The sequence below is a fragment of the Ranitomeya variabilis genome, chromosome 5 (genome assembly GCF_051348905.1).
Source record: "Ranitomeya variabilis isolate aRanVar5 chromosome 5, aRanVar5.hap1, whole genome shotgun sequence".
In the NCBI taxonomy this organism is placed as follows: domain Eukaryota; kingdom Metazoa; phylum Chordata; class Amphibia; order Anura; family Dendrobatidae; genus Ranitomeya; species Ranitomeya variabilis.
This window is the reverse complement of record NC_135236.1, coordinates 651,703,192-651,724,015: the sequence shown is the minus strand read 5'-3', so window position 1 is coordinate 651,724,015 and position 20,824 is coordinate 651,703,192. Positions and strand designations below refer to the sequence as shown.

The following is a 20,824-nucleotide window of genomic DNA, read 5'->3' as shown; positions in this document are numbered from 1 at the left end:
GGATTGTGTTTCATGTGATATTCTAGGACACACAAGAATAGTAGAACAGTTTTTTTTAACAAATACAAATCACTTTTGGTCTGGATTATTTCATAAATTCAGTTCATTATAGTTAACAGCCTCCACTGTTTTTTATCTTGTTTTTTGAAGTCCGTTTTTAACTTTTAGATTTCGAGACTTTCCCTAGTGGTCACATGAAAGCAATAAGTTGTAGGAACCAAAAATGAAAACATTGTACGGCCTTTCCTAATGAAAAGCATCAAACCTATCTAAATAATTCTAGCAAGCATGAATGGGCTTAAAGGGGTTGTCCAGGCTCATTGTACAAGTCTGCAGTCACTCCATGTGACTGCAAACTTGTGAATTCTCCCTGCGCGCGCTGTCAGGATCCTCTGGTGTCAATGCCAAGAGAAGGCAAGCGCAAGTATGCTGTTTGCATAAATGCAGTCACATGCCAACTAGACTGCGAGGTCGGACATGTTTAGTCGGAATGTGGCCGGAAGTATGCAAATTGGATATTTGAGGTCTCATGACCGCTCGGCACCAGAGAATCCTGACAGTGTGCACTGTGAGGATTCATAAGTTTGCAGTCGCGTTGAGTAACTGCAGACTTATACCCCAAGCCTGGACAACAACTGCAAACTTATATCCCAAGCCTGGACAACCCCTTTAATGCAATTGCCTACTGGAACTCTCAAACTTTGAGACAGTCCTTTAGGGCCAGATGCATTACACGGCATGCCTTCCAAGCGCTCCACGGCAGGACTGTCCCAGATCATGGTTACTTTGTGGCAGCCGAAACCTCTATCCTAGATCACTTTATCATCAATGATAACTTAATTTTTGAAGATAGTGGACAATAAAAGTTGACTGCGTTGTAGTGAGCACTCTTACTGGGACCCCATGGGACCAGCAGTAGACTAACCAGAATACATGTAATTGTCTGTCATTAGCTATGCATTAAAAGTGTCTTTCCATCTACTTCATTTATGGCCTATCCACAGGACATGACATAGCTGTATAGCTGATGGAGGTCAACTACTAAGGAGACCTGCATCTATCTTGAGAACAAAGTCTTGTCACATGCCACTGTCAGTGGAGAAGTAGTCGGAATTCGCATTCAGTTGCATTTTCGGACAGACGCAGATCCTATTAGTAGGAACCATATTTTCTATATTTTTATAGAATATCCTGTGGATACACCATACATAAATTAATATTATACTAATATTTTCCTGTAATATCAGCACTAAGATAATGGGCTTAAAGGGAAACTCTCAGCAGGTTTTTGCTATGCAATATGTGAGCAGCATGATGCAGGGGCAGAGACCCTGATTCTAGCGATGTGTCACTTATTGGCTGCATGCTGCCATTTTGATACAATCCTAGTTTTCTCTGCAGCAGATTTAGCAGAGCTCTTTATAACCCCGCCCACACTACTGATTGGCTGCTTTCTGTGTACAATGAATGTTGACAGAAATCAGTGTTGGGGGCGGGGTTACACAAAGCAGTTGACTAGGAGGCATGAGACAACTAGTCCTGTACTGATAATCTCCTGCTGATAAAACACTGATTTTATTGAAACGGCAACACACAGCTAGATTCTGTTTAACATTCAGATATGGCCAAGTTTACCTTAACACAGATAACACATTTGACATCAGTCAATGGCTTTTTCAATGTTAGTTTATCTTTATCCTCTTAAGTGTGATATCCTTCTATGACATGTCATCAATATGATTAGTTATTTGTCAAGTTAAACTTGGCTACATCTGTTGAGCATCGGTATCTAGTTAGCTGGGTTCTAAAAACCTGGTTTCTGTGCCTGAATAGACATTGCTATTCATCAGGTGGCCCTATAGCTGTATTGCCTGCCTTTAGATATCTATGGCACATCCACAGGATATGCCTATGAATGGAAAACAAATGCACCTCAGGCCAAAGACAAAGATTTAAGGGGTTGTCAGGCCTTGGGGTTCAGGTCTGCAGTCACTCTACCTTACTGCTGACTTGTGAATCCTTATAGTGCGCAGTGTAAGCACTGTCGGAATTCTCCAATGCCGTCACCAGGAGTGGGCGGTCATATGACCGCAAGTATGTGATTTGCATACTCGTCGACACATTCTGACTAGACGTATCTGCGCACGACTAGTCGGCATGTGACCTCATGTATGCGAATTTCATATTTGCAGTTACAAGCGCGCCTACTCCTGGCACCAAAGAATCCTGCTCGCTTTGAGGATTCAGAAGTCTGCAGTCACATAGAGTATACCCCAAGACAGCACAGATCCTTTAATGGACAACTCTCCAGACTATGTGGTGCTCCCTGTCCTGAAGATAGGCGTGGGTCCAACTGTCAGACCTGCAGCTATTAGATATTTATCATATATTCTGTGGATATTCTCTTGTGGATATTCTCCTGTGGATGTTCCCTGTGGATATTTCCTTGTGGATATTCCCCTGTGGGTATTCCCTGTGGATGTTCCCCTGTGGGTGTTCCCTGTGGATGTTCCCCTGTGGATGTTCCCCTTTCTGGCATGTTCCCTTTTTGGGAACCCATTGGATATTGTTTTATCATTCAAAACATATAACCCTATCCAAAATTATAAAATCTGTGAACTTTTCTCCAGTGCATTATCACGTGAAACACAATTCAATCCAACATACGGAAATTAAAATAACATAATAATAAATCAAATGATCAAAAATAAAAAAAAATATAGTGTATTTTTGTAGGAAACACAAGTACCCCACGAACTGCGGGAATGATTAGTCTTAAAGCGAATCTGTCATTAGGATGAATCCTACTAAGCTTGCACTCTGGGCATGCAGGTCATAGGAAGTTGAATAAAATGATTCCTTGATATCTGCGATTCGATTTCTTATTCCTGAGAAATTTGCGTTTTTGTTAATATGCAAATGAGCTGTTAAACATCTATTGGCGGGACATAGATCTCCCTGAGAATCTCGGTGTGAGACATATCGATCAGGAGAGCAGACTGTCAGTCATTATATGTCTCACACTGGTAACTCCCACTTTTATTTTAAATAAGCTCTGGAGGCAGATTATCAGGGAGATCTTTGTCCGGCCCATAGATCTTAACAGGTCATATTAAGAAAAATGTGGATTTCTCTGGAATAAGATGTCGGATCGCAGATATCAAGGTATCATTTTATTAAACTTTCCATCACCTACGTGCCTATATAGATAGCTTAGGAGGGATGATCCTACTGCCAGATTCCCTTTAAGTAAAGTCAATGTAATTAATGCTATACTTTTTAATATTTTTCACGTCTTTGTTTCAGTTTTTAATATGTGTACTGTATTGTGTTTACCTATGTGTAAAAACATATTCTCATTGTTATAGAAGGGAATATATGCTGTGCAAATGTAGGATGGTTTCTTTATCATACAATAAACGGGTGAGTTTAAGGTGATGAACGCTCAATATGGACTTTTTTCTTTCCAATCATAAATTGATTAAAATATCGAAGTCAATCAATAATATATGCAATAAAAAAATCATAACGAGGTTCCAAAAATGTGCAGATTTGAGAAATGGATGGCACAGAAAGCACACTTTAATATTACAATCTGTGCCCTACAATCCTACAGAACGGACTTTTATATTTTATAAAAAAAAAATAATTAAAAAATACAAATTTAAGTTTTAAAAATCTTAAAAGACATTCTCCTGAATTAAACGGCTGGGATTATATGTGAGATGTTGAAGAAATTTTTTAAGTTGTAAAACAATATAAAATAATACAAACGAGAACTTAACATTGTGTAATGTGTATTTTAATGCATTTTATGTAATTTATAAAAAAAAAAATTGTGGGCAGTGTTTCTAAAAAAAATTTCAAAGTCAGACATTTTGAATAAACGTTTTTAAATTACATTTTTGAAATTATACATTTTACGTGTATGTATATTTATATAACTTCATTATTAAATTGTAATTTTATAATATTTTTGCAGTGCACAATAACCATCTATGTTTGGGTTTTGAGTTGAAATGTTAATATTGTTATATTATTTTTGTCTGTATATATGGATCAAGGTGTTGACGGGAACCTGAAAAAAAAACAAAACACGCGAATGGATGTAAGAAGAGAAAACTGTTAACCAATCAGAAGGCCCCAGCAGCATCAAGTGATCATTGGCGGGAACTCACTGTTATGGGCGTGACTAACCTTACTTCCGGAGTCTTTGCTTCCACATTCCCCTTTATCGTACCACCATTTGCTTTTCAGCTTGTCTAAGACGCCTTGCTCACTGAGTTTCAATACCGCTAGGTTTACAGCACCTCTTCAAACCATGGGAAATAACATAAATAACATCACCAATGTTATTTTATGTTATTCAGTAGCATAGCAACATTTCATTGAGGCATTCATTGACGTATGCGTGAACCATGACAAAGTGATACGCTTCAATACTCTATCAAGCGCCCCCCACCCTTGCCCTCCATCCCCTAGCGCCCGTTTCTCCCCTCTCTTCCAGCCAAGCCAGACGAGTATTAACTATATCACTTTGAGTAACCAGCAACACCCGTCCTTTGCCTGTGGATGATCCACTTTCTTGCACCCGGTGACCTAAATACCTAATTTCTTCTCGCTTGGCCTAAGACGATTGTGGTGTGTCGTGAAAAATGGGCAACCCATACTTGTTATTTCTACCATGTCTCTACACATTACTAATAATACATTTGAAATAAAGTGTAATTTTTCAATTCTCCGTCATTTTCATTTTTAACTAGAATTAGAAAATTGGTTTAAAAAATATTTGAATTCGAAATTATTTTAATTAGAAATGATTTGATGGTTAATTAGAATTAGGAGGTATTAAACATTTTTGATAATTACCTAGTATAAAAAAAACAACACATTTTCGGTGAAAACTTTTTGATGTTTGATTGCCATTACTTGTATAACATTATGTGTTTTCTTTGTTAACATTTTTTCCCATAAGATATGCCTATACAGTAACTGTGTCACTTTTTGTTGGCTAATTTGTTGAACCTATCGGGTGGTAGGATGGCACCGGGGCTGTGGCAAAAAAGGTATACAGGGCAGTTGCTGGTTACTATCATGCTGTTTTGTTACCCGCTAGTTTGTTCTTACTGGGGCTGACCTTGGAATCACCTCCCCCGCTGCCGCATTCTCCCTTGTCGTACCACCATTTGTTTTTCAATTTGTCCAAAAGCCCCTGCTCGTTCAGTTTTAATACTGCCAGGTTTACTGGATTTCTTTAAAAATGAATAGATAACACTCGATAAGTTACAGCTTGAGAAATCACTCATGAGGTCATGAGACAAAGGATAGGTGAACCAGCTGCAAGCTTCATCCTATACCACCATGTGGCCCCATCCCTGCTCCAGCTCCATCACCGCGGTGCATGCAAGCCTTCAGGAGAATGGCATCTTATAGACGTATTTGTATATACCGTGTCCACAATATGCATCTCCATGTGTTTACCAGATACGCAGGTGATCGTATCAACATGCTGAGCACCGGTAGTTTTACAGCCAAGCATGTGGACCCATTGCAGTGCAGCCATTTACAATGAGGGTGTTTCCAATATTTACATGATAGTAGTTTTTATTACTTTTATCTGATGCTAAATGTCACTAAATAAACTATTTTTATGGTCCAAGTACATTGCAAGAGAATCTAAAAATTGCATTGGAAATTTCAATAAAAATGCACCAGAATTCTAAATAGCACGTGAAAAAGAAAATTGGCTAAAATGAAAGGCCACTTCCAGGTTTTTAGATGTCAAAGATACAGTCTCTCCCGGTCTAATTCATACTTGCCAAATCTTAGAACATCTATGAGGCTCCCAATACAGCGGAGACTCCTGTGACTCCTGAAAGAGTTGTCAAGCTTTACGGTCACAGCACAAACTTCTTGGAAGACACTGCTCTCTCAACATCTCCCAACATTTTCTTCACCATATCCGGGGCCACATCATTCAGATGCACAATAAATGAGCAGGAACTGGAAGTAGATTCGATGTGGTCTAAAATTGTGGTGTCTGTGAAAAAGAGACATATTTCTGCCACAAAAAAATTCACGTGGCAAACCTGATACTTCCAGTAGGAAATTCATAGAAGTTGCCAAATATGATTCACTTCTCCCTTGTAAATTATAAAATATGTACCTTGATCCCCATTATCATCCTAAGCCCTGCATTCTGTCCTAGTTTGCATTCTATGGACAACCCTGCTAAATAAAGGCATAAACAGATAGAGATTCCCAAGTTAAGAGATATTAATCCATCTCATGCCAAGAAGTGGACCAGTTGTGGACCTCCATGATCGATATTTATCTTAAGCCATCATGTTCATTGGGAATGAGAGTCAGAAGCCCCAAGCTGAGATATAACCCATGGCATTCGACAGATCTTCATTGACCATTTTGCAATAGAAATATGTCATGAATGAGACCAATATTTTGTTGTCTACATTAGGGTCACCAGTGGCTTCCAGCCAAAGGGAACTGGAGGCCTATATCCATGTGTGTGATTACTGGAACCATTAACTTTTAGTCACACTGTTTTCCTCAGCAAGTTGGGCAAATCTGTCGAATTGAGAAATACATAACCTTGTAGCTAAAAAGTTTTGATATTTGTTTCTTAGTGAAGTGCCTGATTGGGTATGGCTAGAGGGAACCCATAGCCACGTGTTTTCTTAGAGCACTTCTTAAAATGTAAGTCAAGTGTCTCATAGTTATAGGGGTTGCTGAGGTAGCCAAGATCCTTAAAAGGTTTGTACACTATTATGACATCGATGAACTATCTGTAGGTCATTATCAGATCAGTGGAGGTCTGTCCGAACAAGAATAATCAACAGTGCCAAGGAGTGGTCACTAAACTGTGTAATTAGCTGTAGTGTTCCGCTTTGTACACTGCTTCCATCTGTCCGATAGCTGTGGCCTCAGAGCACTTTTAGTTTGCCTTGATAGGTAATGTACAGTCATGGCCAAACGTTTTGAAATGAACACAAATTTTGATTTTCACAAAGTTTGCTGCTTTGGTTTTTAGGGTGGCAATTTGCATTAACTCTAGATTGTTATAAAGAGCGATCAGATGACTTGCAAAAAAGAATGCAAAGTCATTCCTTGGTATGATAATTAACTTACTAACAACACCCAATTCCTGCTGAATTTCTACTTTACCATTAAATGACCTGCTTATATCATTTCAGTGATCATCTCCTTAGCTCAGGAGAAAGTGTTACCGAGGACAAGGCAGCTGATATCACTCTGTCATGCTGACTGAATTATAAGAGTAGACTGGATTAAAGGGCACTAAAGGAAACATACAGTCATCATTGTTTGGCATAAAAAGAGTTTTATATGCAAGAATATTGCTGTTTAAGATTGCCCCTAAATCAACCATTTATTGGATTATTATGAACTTCAAAGATGTTCAATACCGGTGAAGAATGCTTCAGTGTTCCCAAAAAAATCCAGCAAGTGCCAGGACCATTACCTATATCAAATCCAGCTATGGGAAAGGTTCAAGATCCGTGCAGAAATTGCTCAGGAAAGGCAACTGGCAGGTGTCAATGTATATGCACGCACAGTGAGGTGAATGCTTGTGAAAGTTGGCCTGATATCAAGCCACTTATTTCCAAGAAAAACATGAGTCAGACTGACATTCTCCAGGAAGCACAGGGATTGGACTGTAGAGGACTGGGGTAAAGTTTTATTCTCCGATGACTCCCCCCTCAGATTGTTTGGAACATTTGGAAGAATGATTGTCTGGAGAAGAAAAAGCGCTACCATGAGTCCTGTGTCCTGCCAACGGTAAAGCATCCTGAGACCATTCATGTGTGGGGGATTTTCATCGAAAGAAGTGGGCTCACTCACAACACTGCCATGAATAAAGAATGGAATCTACACAACCTTCAAGAGCAACTTCTCCCAACAATCCCAGAGCAATTTGGTGATGAACAATGCTTTCTCCAGCATGATGGAGACCATGTCACAATACTAAAGTGATAACTAAGTGGATCACTGAACAAATCATTGACATACTAAGTCCCTGGCCAGGAGGCTCCTGTTAAATATTTATTATGGGTACTAATTTTTACTCTCAACTCTGTTTTGGTACATTGCTTCACCTTCATGGAAAGTTTAGCTAGCATTATATGTTATTTCTGTACACTTAGCACAGGGTAGATGGTACCACTACATATGGAAAACAAGTGCTATGCGAGGCATATACAACCCACGTGACTCAAACGGGGGGCTTATCGCTCACTTCATTCATTAGAAGGGTCTACGTGAAACAGCTGAGATGTGCTCCTCTTGGTATCGGAACTTGAACATTCACTCATGGATAAAGGTCTGACAAATGTGCTCCTGTTCATGCGATATCTTCAGCTATGATATTGACACAGACAGACGGAAACTAGCATTCAGAATCCAGGAGAAAAGGTTGACCTTAAACTAATGAGTTAATTATGGACAATCTCTTTGTAACTACTTCATCCATCTTCGATTTTGCTGCAATGATTCTTTTTGGTGGATAATCCAATAAACTCCTATTTTTTTTTTTTATAAGAATCATAGAGTAGTTTTCTTTGGAGTATCTCATCTTGTAAGAAGTCCTGAATAAATAAATATACAAAATAAGTATATTTAACAGCTCCCTAGATCTCAATCCCATAGAGACACTGTGGTTAATCCAAAAGATGGGGAGGGGTGACGAAGGGATAAATAAAAGCACATAAATTGTGATAAAATCCAAACACTGATAATAACATTACAATGATTTGTCATCAGCGAAGATTTGGTCCCCAAAGCTGATATGTAGTAGCGAGGGTGAATTGCGGAAGTCTTTAAAAATAAGGGTTTAAAAACATATGAAATGCTGACAATTGTTCTCAACTAACTAGAGAAACATCTGATTAAAAGAGCCAAAAATACTCAAGCAGCAAACTTTGTGAAAACTCAAAACTTTTGTAGATGAATGTAGTATTGCATACATAGGGTGATTGATACTCCGCATGCCGGAAAAGCTAAGTGACAATCCCTATATGGCAAGCATCACAAACAGATTGATCATAATTGCCAAATCTTCTGGAATATTCGGGAGCCTCTCAGAAAAAGGAACACCTTCTGGACTTCCAGTAGAGTTGTCCAATCTCCTGGCAGGATAGAGAGTCTGGAAGCTTTCTTGAGCATGACACATCGATGCTCTGGTATCCAAGTGCACATTCACGGTATGGATAATGGGGTATAGAAGGGAGTTGAAAAGTTGTTGTTTGGAAAAAGAAGAAGTGGTTTAGGAAAAAAATTGTGGAAACAAGCTAATACCTGAAAGTTTGCAGATATGAAATTGACATATAATTAGTTTCAGTATCTTTTGAGTTGAGGCCATGTGCACATGAGCCACATATGGCTCCAATTACGGTACCTTCCGAGTTGAATTCAGCCAAAAATGTGTCACCCATAGATGTCTAAAGAGCCATGCTGTATTCGTGTGAACGTTCCGAAAAGTGATCGATCAGCAAACCAGAACCATTGTTCCCAATCTCTGATGAAAACACTATTTGCACCCCATAGCTGTGTCTCTGAGTCTTATCGAACACATTTTTTATTTTTCTCATTGGCACTAATAAGTATATTATTCACCTGATTAACCTCGCCGCATAATTATTTCTATGTGACCTTCCATCGAACACATTAATTCAAGCAACTTATGTACAAGTTAATGATGAATTGACTAAAGCAATTTCTCTAAACATTACTTTTCTTATAAAACATATCTATGTTTAACCTTGGTGACGGAGCTGCAGCAAAAGGGAATACAATTGCATCTTTTTAATTGTGGCTTAGTTGTCTACAGGAGGAAGCAGGATGGATCTTGCAGTGGGAAAATAATTATTTGAAGAGATGAAGACCAACTACTGGACATCATTAATGGTCAACTGCATTATTGATCGTCGTGTTCCTTTAAGACCTTTATGTCATCCCTGTTCCTTGGCAGCGGGGGGCTGGGGTGGGTTGTCTCATGTTTTGGAAAGCGTAGTGGGGAAAAATAAAGATTAAACTGGATCACCATTCCTTCTGAGTGATTCTCTAATGACACAGAACACACATACACAGACCAAACCTGTAGCAATGAGCCTAAGGCTGTAACAGGTGCAACATATGGGCAATGGACGCAGGTAGCAGGGCTTCTGGCTCAGGGTAGACGACAAGGTCCGTCAGCCATGCAATGAACGGAGGAAGGATGTGTGGAATGGGATGGACATGGATAAAAGTTTAAATTTATCTTTTCATAATTTGCTTTGTTTAAAGTGGTTTGACAGTTCTAACTTTAAAATGTGCAAAATTGGCAAAATTGGGTCTTGAGCTACGGCAGGTTCTTCTATGCCATATTACTATATTATGTACAGTCATATGAAAAAGTTTGGGCACCCCTTTTAATCTTAAGCTTAATGTTGTATAAAAATTGTTTTTTTTGCAACAGCTATTTCAGTTTCATATATCTAATAACTGTTGGACACAGTAATGTTTCTGCCTTGAAATGAGGTTTATTGTACTAACAGAAAATGTGCAGTCTGCATTCAAACAAAATTTGACAGGTGCATAAGTATGGGCACCCTTATCATTTTCTTGTTTTAAATACTCCTACCTACTTTTTACTGACTTACTAAAGCACTTTTTTTGGTTTTGTAACCTCATTGAGCTTTGAACTTCATAGCCAGGTGTATGCAATCATGAGAAAAGCTACTTAAAGTGGCCACTTGCAAGTTGTTCTCCTGTTTGAATCTCCTCTGAAGAGTGGCATCATGGGCTCCTCAAAACAACTGTCAAATGATCTGAAAACAAAGATTATTCAACATAGTTGTTCAGGGGAAGGATACAAAAAGCTGTCTCAGAGATTTAACCTGTCAATTTCCACTGTGAGGAACATAGTAAGGAAATGGAAGAACACAGGTACAGTTCTTGTTAAGGCCAGAAGTGGCAGGACAAGAAAAACATCAGAAAGGCAGAGAAGAAGAATGGTGAAATCAGTCAAGGACAATCCTCAGACCATCTCCAGAGAGCTGCAGCATCAACTTGCTGCAGATGGTGTCACTGTGCATCGGTCAACTATACATCGCACCTTGTTTTTTTGCCGCCATGCATAACGCCTTTTTGGATTACCAAACAACTCAATCTTGGTTTCATGAGTCCACAGGACCTTCTTCCAAAAAGAAATTGGCTTCTCCAAATGTGCTTTTGCATACCTCAGCCGACTCTGTTTGTGGCGCGCTTGCAGAAACGGCTTCTTTTGCATCACTCTCCCATACAGCTTCTCTTTGTGCAAAGTGCGTTGTATAGTTGACCGATGCACAGTGACACCATCTGCAGCAAGTTGATGCTGCAGATCTCTGGAGGTGGCCTGAGGATTGTCCTTGACTGATCTCACCATTCTTCTTCTCTGCCTTTCTGATGTTTTTCTTGTCCTGCCACTTCTGTCCTTAACAAGAACTGTACCTGTGTTCTTCCATTTCCTTACTATGCTCCTCACAGTGGAAATTGACAGGTTAAACCTCTGAGACAGCTTTTTGTATCCTTCCCCTGAACAACTATGTTGAATAATCTTTGTTTTCAGATCATTTGACAGTTGTTTTGAGGAGCCCATGATGCCACTCTTCGGAGGAGATTCAAACAGGAGAACAACTTGCAAGTGGCCACTTTAAGTAGCTTTTCTCATGATTGCATACACCTGGCTATGAAGTTCAAAGCTCAATGAGGTTACAAAACCAAAAAAAGTGCTTTAGTAAGTCAGTAAAAAGTAGGTAGGAGTATTTAAAACAAGAAAATGATAAGGGTGCCCATACTTATGCACCTGTCAAATTTTGTTTGAATGCAGATTGCACATTTTCTGTTAGTACAATAAACCTCATTTCAAGGCAGAAACATTACTGTGTCCAACAGTTATTAGATATATGAAACTGAAATAGCTGTTGCAAAAAAAAAACATTTTTATAAAACATTAAGCTTACGATTAATAGGGGTGCCCAAACTTTTTCATATGACTGTATCTATAAGAAACCTCCATAAGAAAAACTTTCAATTCACTAAATTTAATGAATGAATTAGCCTTGGACCATCAAGGAAATATATTCTATGGACCTACCACCCACCAAAATAGGAATTTTGTGAAAAAATCCAAAACAAGTGATTACCAACATAGAGGCCTCGTGATCTTGACTCTCCCCCCCCCCACAGATGATGTTGGAGAAAGAAGGATCGGCTTGTTCAACAGTGAATCCTTGTGTTTTCCCAAATGATAAGCAGTCAGAGATATCTGGCAGTGGTTTACTCTTCTCTCCCCATCGAAAACAAATAAAAAGTCATCTGAACATTCATGTATGTGAGGGTAAAGTGAGCCAGCTGATGGGCAATAGTTTCACTACAGCATAGCAACACAAATAAAGAAAACACTGGGATTTAAGGAAACCACTGTGTTCCCTGCAGTCGAAGTATGAACAGCTCTGTAACCAAGCACTACACAAAGCAGCTCTATCTCACTCCAAGCAGGAAATCCCAACATGATATGAGCACCAATCTGGCTATAAACACTGCCTAGGCCCTCCATGTTTGTCTATTGAGGAATTACCTATCCATAGATACTCTGTGTGCTGCCATATGGTGTTTTGTTGAGCTATAGCATTACCTCTATAGAAGATAGGCCTAATATGGCATGCAATGGAGTATATTATGATTTCTTTCTTGTAACTTCTCTCGAACCACCTCTTTGTGTCATGTAAGGTCAGAGGCAAAGGCTGGCATACGTTGGTTTATCCAGGGGCCCGAGACATAAGGTGGCTACTAACACCTCCAAAGCAGCTTCCATCACAGACACAAAATTGGGTGCATTATGAATTCCTGGAGTGTCAAGGGTCCATAAACTGTTCTTGCACAGGGGCCTCCTTCTATTTGTGCCCTACCTTGGTAAGACACATGTAGAGATACCGGCCCACTGAATCTTATGCTATGTTCCACCTCAATTTGAACTCTTTTTTTTGAAGATGAAGGATGCTGTGACCCCCTTGGCTTACAACTGTTTGTTGTAAGCCAAGGATGGCCGGGTATTTCTAATCTGATTTTTGGGTTTTCTTAGCCATGAACCTTGAGACACTGTTGTCTATGTAATATATATGTTCTATATAGTGATGAGCGGAAGCGCTCATTACTTGAGTTTGCCTAGGGTGCTCGGGTATACCTAGTATCGCGGGTGCTTGAGTGACATGTTTGAGTCCCCGTTGCCGCATGTTTCATGGCTGTTAGAAAGCCACAAAGCATGCAGGGATTACCCGTGTACGTCAGGCAAACCCCGCATGTTTTGTGCCTGTCTAACAGCTGCGAAACATGTGGCCAAGGAGACTCGAACATGTCACTCGAGCACCCACGATACACGCTGCATACCCAAGCACCCTAGACAAACTTGAGTAACGACAAGCATTTGCTCTCATCACTAATCCTATACATTAGATTTGGGGACCAAAAACAGAAAAATAAGAAAAATTTGTTAATGTGTTAAGATTTTTCAGACTGGTTCAGATTTGAGGAAATCAGAATGATTCACATTTTGGAGACTCAGAATGTTTTCCTGGTTTGACTACATCAAAAATATATATATAAGAAAAGTATTTTTCTGAAATTGCGCTGCTTTACTCTGTAGCACTTACAGCAATCCTCCTTCATTTCTCTTGAACTGCCTGTACACATTTTATGTTCTTTTCTGCCACAGCAAGACAGTTTATTTCTTACTGCCTCGGGCTACAAAAATATCTTGTGAGCGAAACAGAACAAGGACATGCGCCTGTTAATATATGGTGCTACAGCCTACATGTAGAAGAATATGTTTTGTGTCAGGCGGAGGAAATACATTTACATTCTCCTCTTGGTTTTCTTAAACTCTTTAACGGTAGTGACAAGGGGGTTAGATTTACGGGAAAGAGAGGTTGCTCTAACATTCAGACTTTGGTGCCAGATGGAGCCTAAAGGACGTTCTTACGGGGTGAGGACCTGTTATAGATTTTGGACAAGGGCTCAATAGTTAAGCGTTTTTTAAACTCTTCCTAATAAATATGAGTAGAGTCTCTACACTGGATGAGTCAAAAACTCATAATTGACAATTTTATCCGGAATGTCCTGGTGGCTCCTGAAAAAGAAAAGACCTCCTGAAACAGACCCATCCAAGGTGTGAACTGGGGGTAGAAAAGTTAAAATGGTCATTAACTTGAAAAAGTAGCACAAGGGGCAACAATGTTCTGCCTATGCAGAGCTTGTCATTCAGCTAGCTATCGTCCAAATACCAACCATCTAAAGTTAGCAGGAGGTGCAAAAGTCACATCTGAGCACCAAGGCTCTGGTGCCTGAGGTGCCTCAACGGTCTGTCTATCAGATAGGAATTGCTAGAACTATGAATGACATATGGTGAATACCTAGATACAAATTTTTTGCTGGTGTCAGAGGCTTCTAGGTCATGAAGAGATGCATGCCCCTTCATGAATCTGGAGCATCTGGTGCATAACCCAAGCATGCTTCAGCTTCAGGTCATGAACAGATGGCCGGACATTCCCCTTCAGGATTTTTTGGTAGACAACAGAATTCATGGTTCCATTTTCCACAGCAAGTCTTCTAAGTCCTGATGTAGCAAAACGGCCCCTGACCATCACACTACCACTACTACATTTTACTGTTGTTATGATGTTCCTTTTCTGAAATGCTGTGTTACTTCTCCGCCAGATGTAATGGGACATACACCTTCCAAAAAGTTCAACTTTTTATCGTCAGTCCACAAACTATTCTTCCAAAAGTCTTGGGGATCATCAAGATGTTTTCTGGCAAAACTGAGAAGAGCCTTTATGTTCTTATTGCTCAGCAGTGGTTTTCATCTTGGAACACTGCCAGGCAGGCCATTTTTGCCCAGTCTCTTTCTTATGGTGGAGTCATAAACACTGACCTTAACTGAGACAAGTGAGGCCTGCAGTTCTTTGGATATTTCTGTTGTAGAGTCTTTGTGACCTCTTGGATGAATCGTCATTGCGTCCTTGGAGTAATTTTGGTCACCAATGTTCTATGTTTGCGCCATTTGTCAATAATGGCTCTCACTGTGATTCGCTGGACTCCCAAAGCTTTGACATTTTCCAGATGGATAGATCTCAATTACTTTGCTTCTCATTTGTTCCAGAATTTCTGTGGATTGTGGTATGATGTCTAGCTTTTGATGATCTTTTTGGTCTGCTTCAGTCAGGTCCTATTTAAGAGATTTCTTGATTGAGAACAGGTGTGGCAGTAATCAGGCCTGCATGTGGCTTTGGACTCAACTTCCCAAAGATGTGATATATCACAGTAAATTTATATTTTAAGGGGGTTGGCAATCACTTTTTCCACACTGGGCCCTGTAGGTTTGAACCTTCATTTTAAAACTGCATTTTCTGTTTACTGATGTTATTTTTGTCTTAAATTTACATTTCGTGATCTGAAGCATTTAAGTCTGACAAACATGCAAAAAAATAGGAAATCAGGAAGGGGCAAGCACTTTTTCACACCACTGTATAAAAAAATATATATACAGTATGTATGACCATGGGCTTTGTTTACTAAAGGAGACTGAGGGCTCCAACTAAAACCACCTAGTATTTAGACACTACAGTGTAGTATTGTGTTTTAGGGTTACTTTCAATTTATAGGAATATTATTTTCAAACTGCATATTACTTGCCTATTATGTGGTGAAACTATTTGGGATTTCTATCTCAATATATATATATATATATATATATATATATATATATACACACTCACTGGCCACTTTATTAGGTACACCTGTCCAACTTCTTGTTAACACTTAATTTCTAATCAGCCAATCACATGGCGGCAACTCAGTGCATTTAGGCATGTAGACATGGTCAAGACAATCTCCTGCAGTTCAAACCGAGCATCAGTATGGGGAAGAAAGGTGATTTGAGTGCCTTTGAACGTGGCATGGTTGTTGGTGCCAGAAGGGCTGGTCTGAGTATTTCAGAAACTGCTGATCTACTGGGATTTTCACGCACAACCATCTCTAGGGTTTACAGAGAATGGTCCGAAAAAGAAAAAAAATCCAGTGAGCGGCAGTTCTGTGGGCGGAAATGCCTTGTTGATGCCAGAGGTCAGAGGAGAATGGGCAGACTGGTTCGAGCTGATAGAAAGGCAACAGTGACTCAAATCGCCACCCGTTACAACCAAGGTAGGCCTAAGAGCATCTCTGAACGCACAGTGCGTCGAACTTTGAGGCAGATGGGCTACAGCAGCAGAAGACCACACCGGGTACCACTCCTTTCAGCTAAGAACAGGAAACTGAGGCTACAATTTGTACAAGCTCATCGAAATTGGACAGTAGAAGATTGGAAAAACGTTGCTTGGTCTGATGAGTCTCGATTTCTGCTGCGACATTTGGATGGTAGGGTCAGAATTTGGCGTAAACAACATGAAAGCATGGATCCATCCTGCCTTGTATGGAGCATCTTTGGGATGTGCAGCCGACAAATCTGCGGCAACTGTGTGATGCCATCATGTCAATATGGACCAAAATCTCTGAGGAATGCTTCCAGCACCTTGTTGAATCTATGCCACGAAGAATTGAGGCAGTTCTGAAGGCAAAAGGGGGTCCAACCCGTTACTAGCATGGTGTACCTAATAAAGTGGCCGGTGAGTGTATATGCGTATGATGGTATTATGGGGAAAAAATGGAAAGTAGCAAACAGGGCACCTTACCCTGCTTATTACCAAGGGACCATTTTCTTCAAACCAGCCTTGGAATTTATCGAATTGCTAAAACCACTGAAACCATGGCATGAATTTAAAAGATATATTGTTTTAGGCAAACTCAACCTACTTCCTTTCATCTGTCCTATAGCTTTTTTCTGAGATTATTAATGACCTCGCAGAAAGTAAGTCAGGATCATTCCACTAATATGTCAGTCAAACCCGACCCTCACCAGCTCCTAAATATCTTTCTTGTCAAACCACTTGAATAAAGAAGACTTTGGAACATGTTCGGAATGTAAATTAAGGGTCAAAAATCTCTCAAAAGACAAAAAGAGGATGATAAAAGACAGCTAGCTATAGAAGCAAAGTGAAATAAATGGTGAATTAAGACTGACAAACTCCATAGGATGTGCACAGAGAGCCTTCGTGAGGAACGGGAAACCTACCTTATATCAACTGGTGCAAAATTATCATAATTAATGGTTATAAATATTAACATATCATCACATTTAGGACTAAACCAACAGAAATATTGGGTCATTCAGGATTAGAAAAATAATCTATTTCTACTTTTTAGGGCTCACAGCCCACTCTTAGCCATGGACATTGTCTGATATCGTGGTTCTTCCTTATAAATGGGTGAGGCTGAGCTTTAATACCAGACACGGCCAATGGGTCAAATGAACAAAAGTGATGCTGTTTCTGAAAAAATTTGAATTTTTTTTGCACGGATAACCACTTTAAGAAAACCATGTCACCAGCAGAGGTCCAAATACGTTAAAGGGACAAAATTATTTATAAACTGAACCTAGTGGGTCACAATTACTTTCACAAACTGGTCTCCTTCAGGCTTTGTTCATAACACGTTTGGTGACTATATTCAACTTAGGGGACGGACATACCATAAGTGCAACCTATGAAGCTGCACAGGGACCCTAGGAATAATGCGGTCCACTTCCACCTCCAAAGCAGCAAAGAGGTATGGAAGGACATAAGGACAGAAGGACTAACCTGGACCCCAAACCAGGATAGTTTGAATCTTTTTTATCAAGTCTACCTTAGTTGGATCCAAAGGGCAAAAAAAGAAATGAGGAACAAGAATTAAGCTACCCTAGTCCAATCTCCAGTTTGGTTTTCTGTAGCAGTCAGAACAGGGCTGTATTTGCTTCTGTTACAGCAATCCCTGGCCCGGCATACTGGGTTCCTCAGCTACTTACTAGACCCCTTCAACATCATGATGTGCTTTGCGTCCAGATGTGGTGATAGTCTAGTAAGTGGCAGAGGATTGTCGGCATAGAAGTAAATTCTGCCCTGGTCCAGCTTTCACCAAGGACTGAAATGGACTTAAACCAGGCAAGTTTTAACCTTTTTTCACAAGTCTATCTTAGTTGGATAGAAAGGGCAAAAAAGAGATGAGCAGAAATATTCGAGTTACCCACATCCAATATCCAGTTTGGTCTTCTGTTACAGTTGGACTTGAGTGGTATTCACTTATGTGCCAGCAATCCTTGGCCAAGCATACTGGATGCGTCTACCGCTTACTAGGTACCCGCAAAGTCATGACGTGCATTGAGATGTCATGATAACCTACTAAGTGACAGAGGGTATTTGACATAGAAGTGAACTCCTCTCGGGTCCTTCTGTCATCAAGGACTGAACTGGTCTTTGGACCATGGTAGTTTGAATCTCTTTGATCATCTCTAAACCAAGCCCAAATGAGCATCCCTAAGACATCCACTGACTAGCCATACCTTTTTGCACTGTATAAGAAAGCGTAGTCCACTGTGCTCTCCAGTATCATTGACTACCTTACAAAAACATACTCTGTACTATATGTTTATTAGCATGGGGTCTATGGATGACTTATACCACTGCATGGCATTTATGTTGGCTTTGGGTTCTGCATCTGTCAGGATATTTTCTTGTCATAAACGTTGGATGTCATGGAAAAATGTGGTGTGAACGGGGTCTAAGTTATGTGACAGATCACTCTTTTGTAGCTGGGAATACTCTCAGAAATAGTAGACACATGTGGCGCTAGCAAGATATTATGAAGCACCACCCTTGATATTTCTGGATGTCTTTGAATTGGCCCAAATGCCCTCACTACTTGTGAGTCATACAGATAATCTGATTTGATGGGACCTCTACTACTGGCAGGTTCTCTGGCAAAGACTCGTCTCTGATTTGACGTCAACATTTAACTCAAAACATATTGAAATTACGTGATTTATTGTATTAAATTGACCTATTTGATATTTCTATTCCAATTTATTATTTGCAGGGGCTGATTATTTCTTCCCGTCTCTAAACTATAATTTTGGAACAGAGAAATGTATTACAAAATGACATGACACCAAGCAGATGGACGGTATGGTACGAATGATACGAAGGGATGGTTTGTTAAAGGAGAACTTGTTCGTGCTTCATGTACCCCTGGATATACAGCCAAAGAGCCAAGTCAATGGATGTTTAGGCAGATCTCAGCTACTTACCTCAGAGGTGACCCCTTGGGAGTGGCAATGCCATAGCCCTTGGAATCCAAGTTACCTCCCACCTTCATGGTGTCGCATGGCTTTCTCTGCTCTATGTATTCGTTCATGGTGGACTCCAAGAGATAGGCATATTTGCCCTTGGACTTTCTGACTCTGTTCATTCCGTCCTCAGTAGTCTTAACGAACACCGAAGGCTCCGCCGAACGCATATAAGTCCACATCTTCTCAAAGACAGCAATTTTAGATCTCTAGGAAAAGAGAAGGCCAAAGAAGAGGACTTTGCAACCATTTGAGGAAGAAGACACATACATTTTATTAGACAGGTGGGAGATATTAATAAGCTGAGCACAAAATTCTGAGATGACCATCCGTAAAATGTAACGCCTCATTAAAATCCTTTCAGATGCAGCCTCGGCAAGTCCTCTGCTTCCAGCGAAAAACGAGGCTCGAAATACAAATTAGGTACAAAATACTTTGATATCTTGGTAACATGAGACAAGTTGTGAACATGGTTTTGTTGTGTCAGTTTTATGGCAGAGAGACCAGATGCAGCGTTTGATAAGTAAGGCTTAATGATGACGAGGAAGATCACAGTTTTATGATGGGTTATGGAAATGCCAGTAAAATAAACACAAGCGAACACGAATTTACAATGCTAATTATCAGAACACCCCGGCTACTTCTTGGAAATGACTGTGTTTAATTTGTTCTCTTCAGCCTCAAAGAAAACATCGAAACAAAGAACAGGGCCAAGAAACAAAATGCCTTAATAGCAGCCCGACTTATCGATGTACAAAGACTTAAAGGAAAGCTGTCAGAAACATCTATACCCCCAAACCATTTATACAACTGTGTATCCCTTAAAATCACAATCAGATTGAATCCCTTTATCACCCCAGAGTGATTCTCTGGCAGCACCTCTGAAAAGTAGGACACCACTGGAGTAACTCTGCTGCCTCATTATAGTGAATGGATCCCTTGGGGGTTTCATCTGAATCACGTCATTCAGAGATTTAGAGGGAAACCCCAATATAAGTGCTGAGCATAATGCGGTGGATAAATATGATTCCAAGCGTTAGGTAAATGTTCCCCAAAAAAGCTTCAACTCAATTCACAAGAAAAGCTAGTTCCCACCCAGGTCTGTCATCTTTTAACAGAAGTATACGGGACTTCCACGTTACTGGTGGTACAAAGGCTCTGGAAAAGCAAAATGGCTCCTCACCCCTCAAAAGAAATTCAGCAAATTCTGAGCTCCCAATTCCAAATGACCCCCATACTTGTGAGCCCCACAGTGTGCCTAAACCACATTTAGCGTCCAAACGTTTGGCATTTCTGTAGCGATGAAAGCCCGCCTAATTTACGTGTGGATGACTCCAGAAGTATAAGCTGGTCATAACGTACTGGGCACTACAACATGTGGGGACTACAATGTACAGGCACTACAATAGCAGATTTGCAATTTTCACTGAGCAACGCCACTGCTGCTTGTTTCTGGATAACACCCGTGGAGTCAAATCATCACTGCACTTGTAGATAAATTCTACAAAGGGTTATCGT

General features: G+C 40.1%; 1 protein-coding gene across 4 annotated transcripts in view; it reads right to left on the bottom strand.

The window, feature by feature from the left end:
* GRIA1 (glutamate ionotropic receptor AMPA type subunit 1) overlaps positions 1 to 20,824 on the bottom strand; it is a 325,697-nt gene that overhangs the window by 10,279 nt on the left and 294,594 nt on the right. For 2 of the 4 annotated variants that reach the window (XM_077266385.1, XM_077266387.1), the window contains exons 13-14: positions 19,268 to 19,515; positions 5,138 to 5,252 (exon numbers count right to left, since the gene is read on the bottom strand). In XM_077266385.1, the coding sequence (XP_077122500.1) occupies positions 5,138 to 5,252; positions 19,268 to 19,515 (363 nt within the window). Of the gene's footprint in view, positions 1 to 4,197; positions 4,313 to 5,137; positions 5,253 to 19,267; positions 19,516 to 20,824 lie in introns of all 4 variants that reach the window. The other 2 variants (XM_077266386.1, XM_077266389.1) reach the window with 1 other exon arrangement.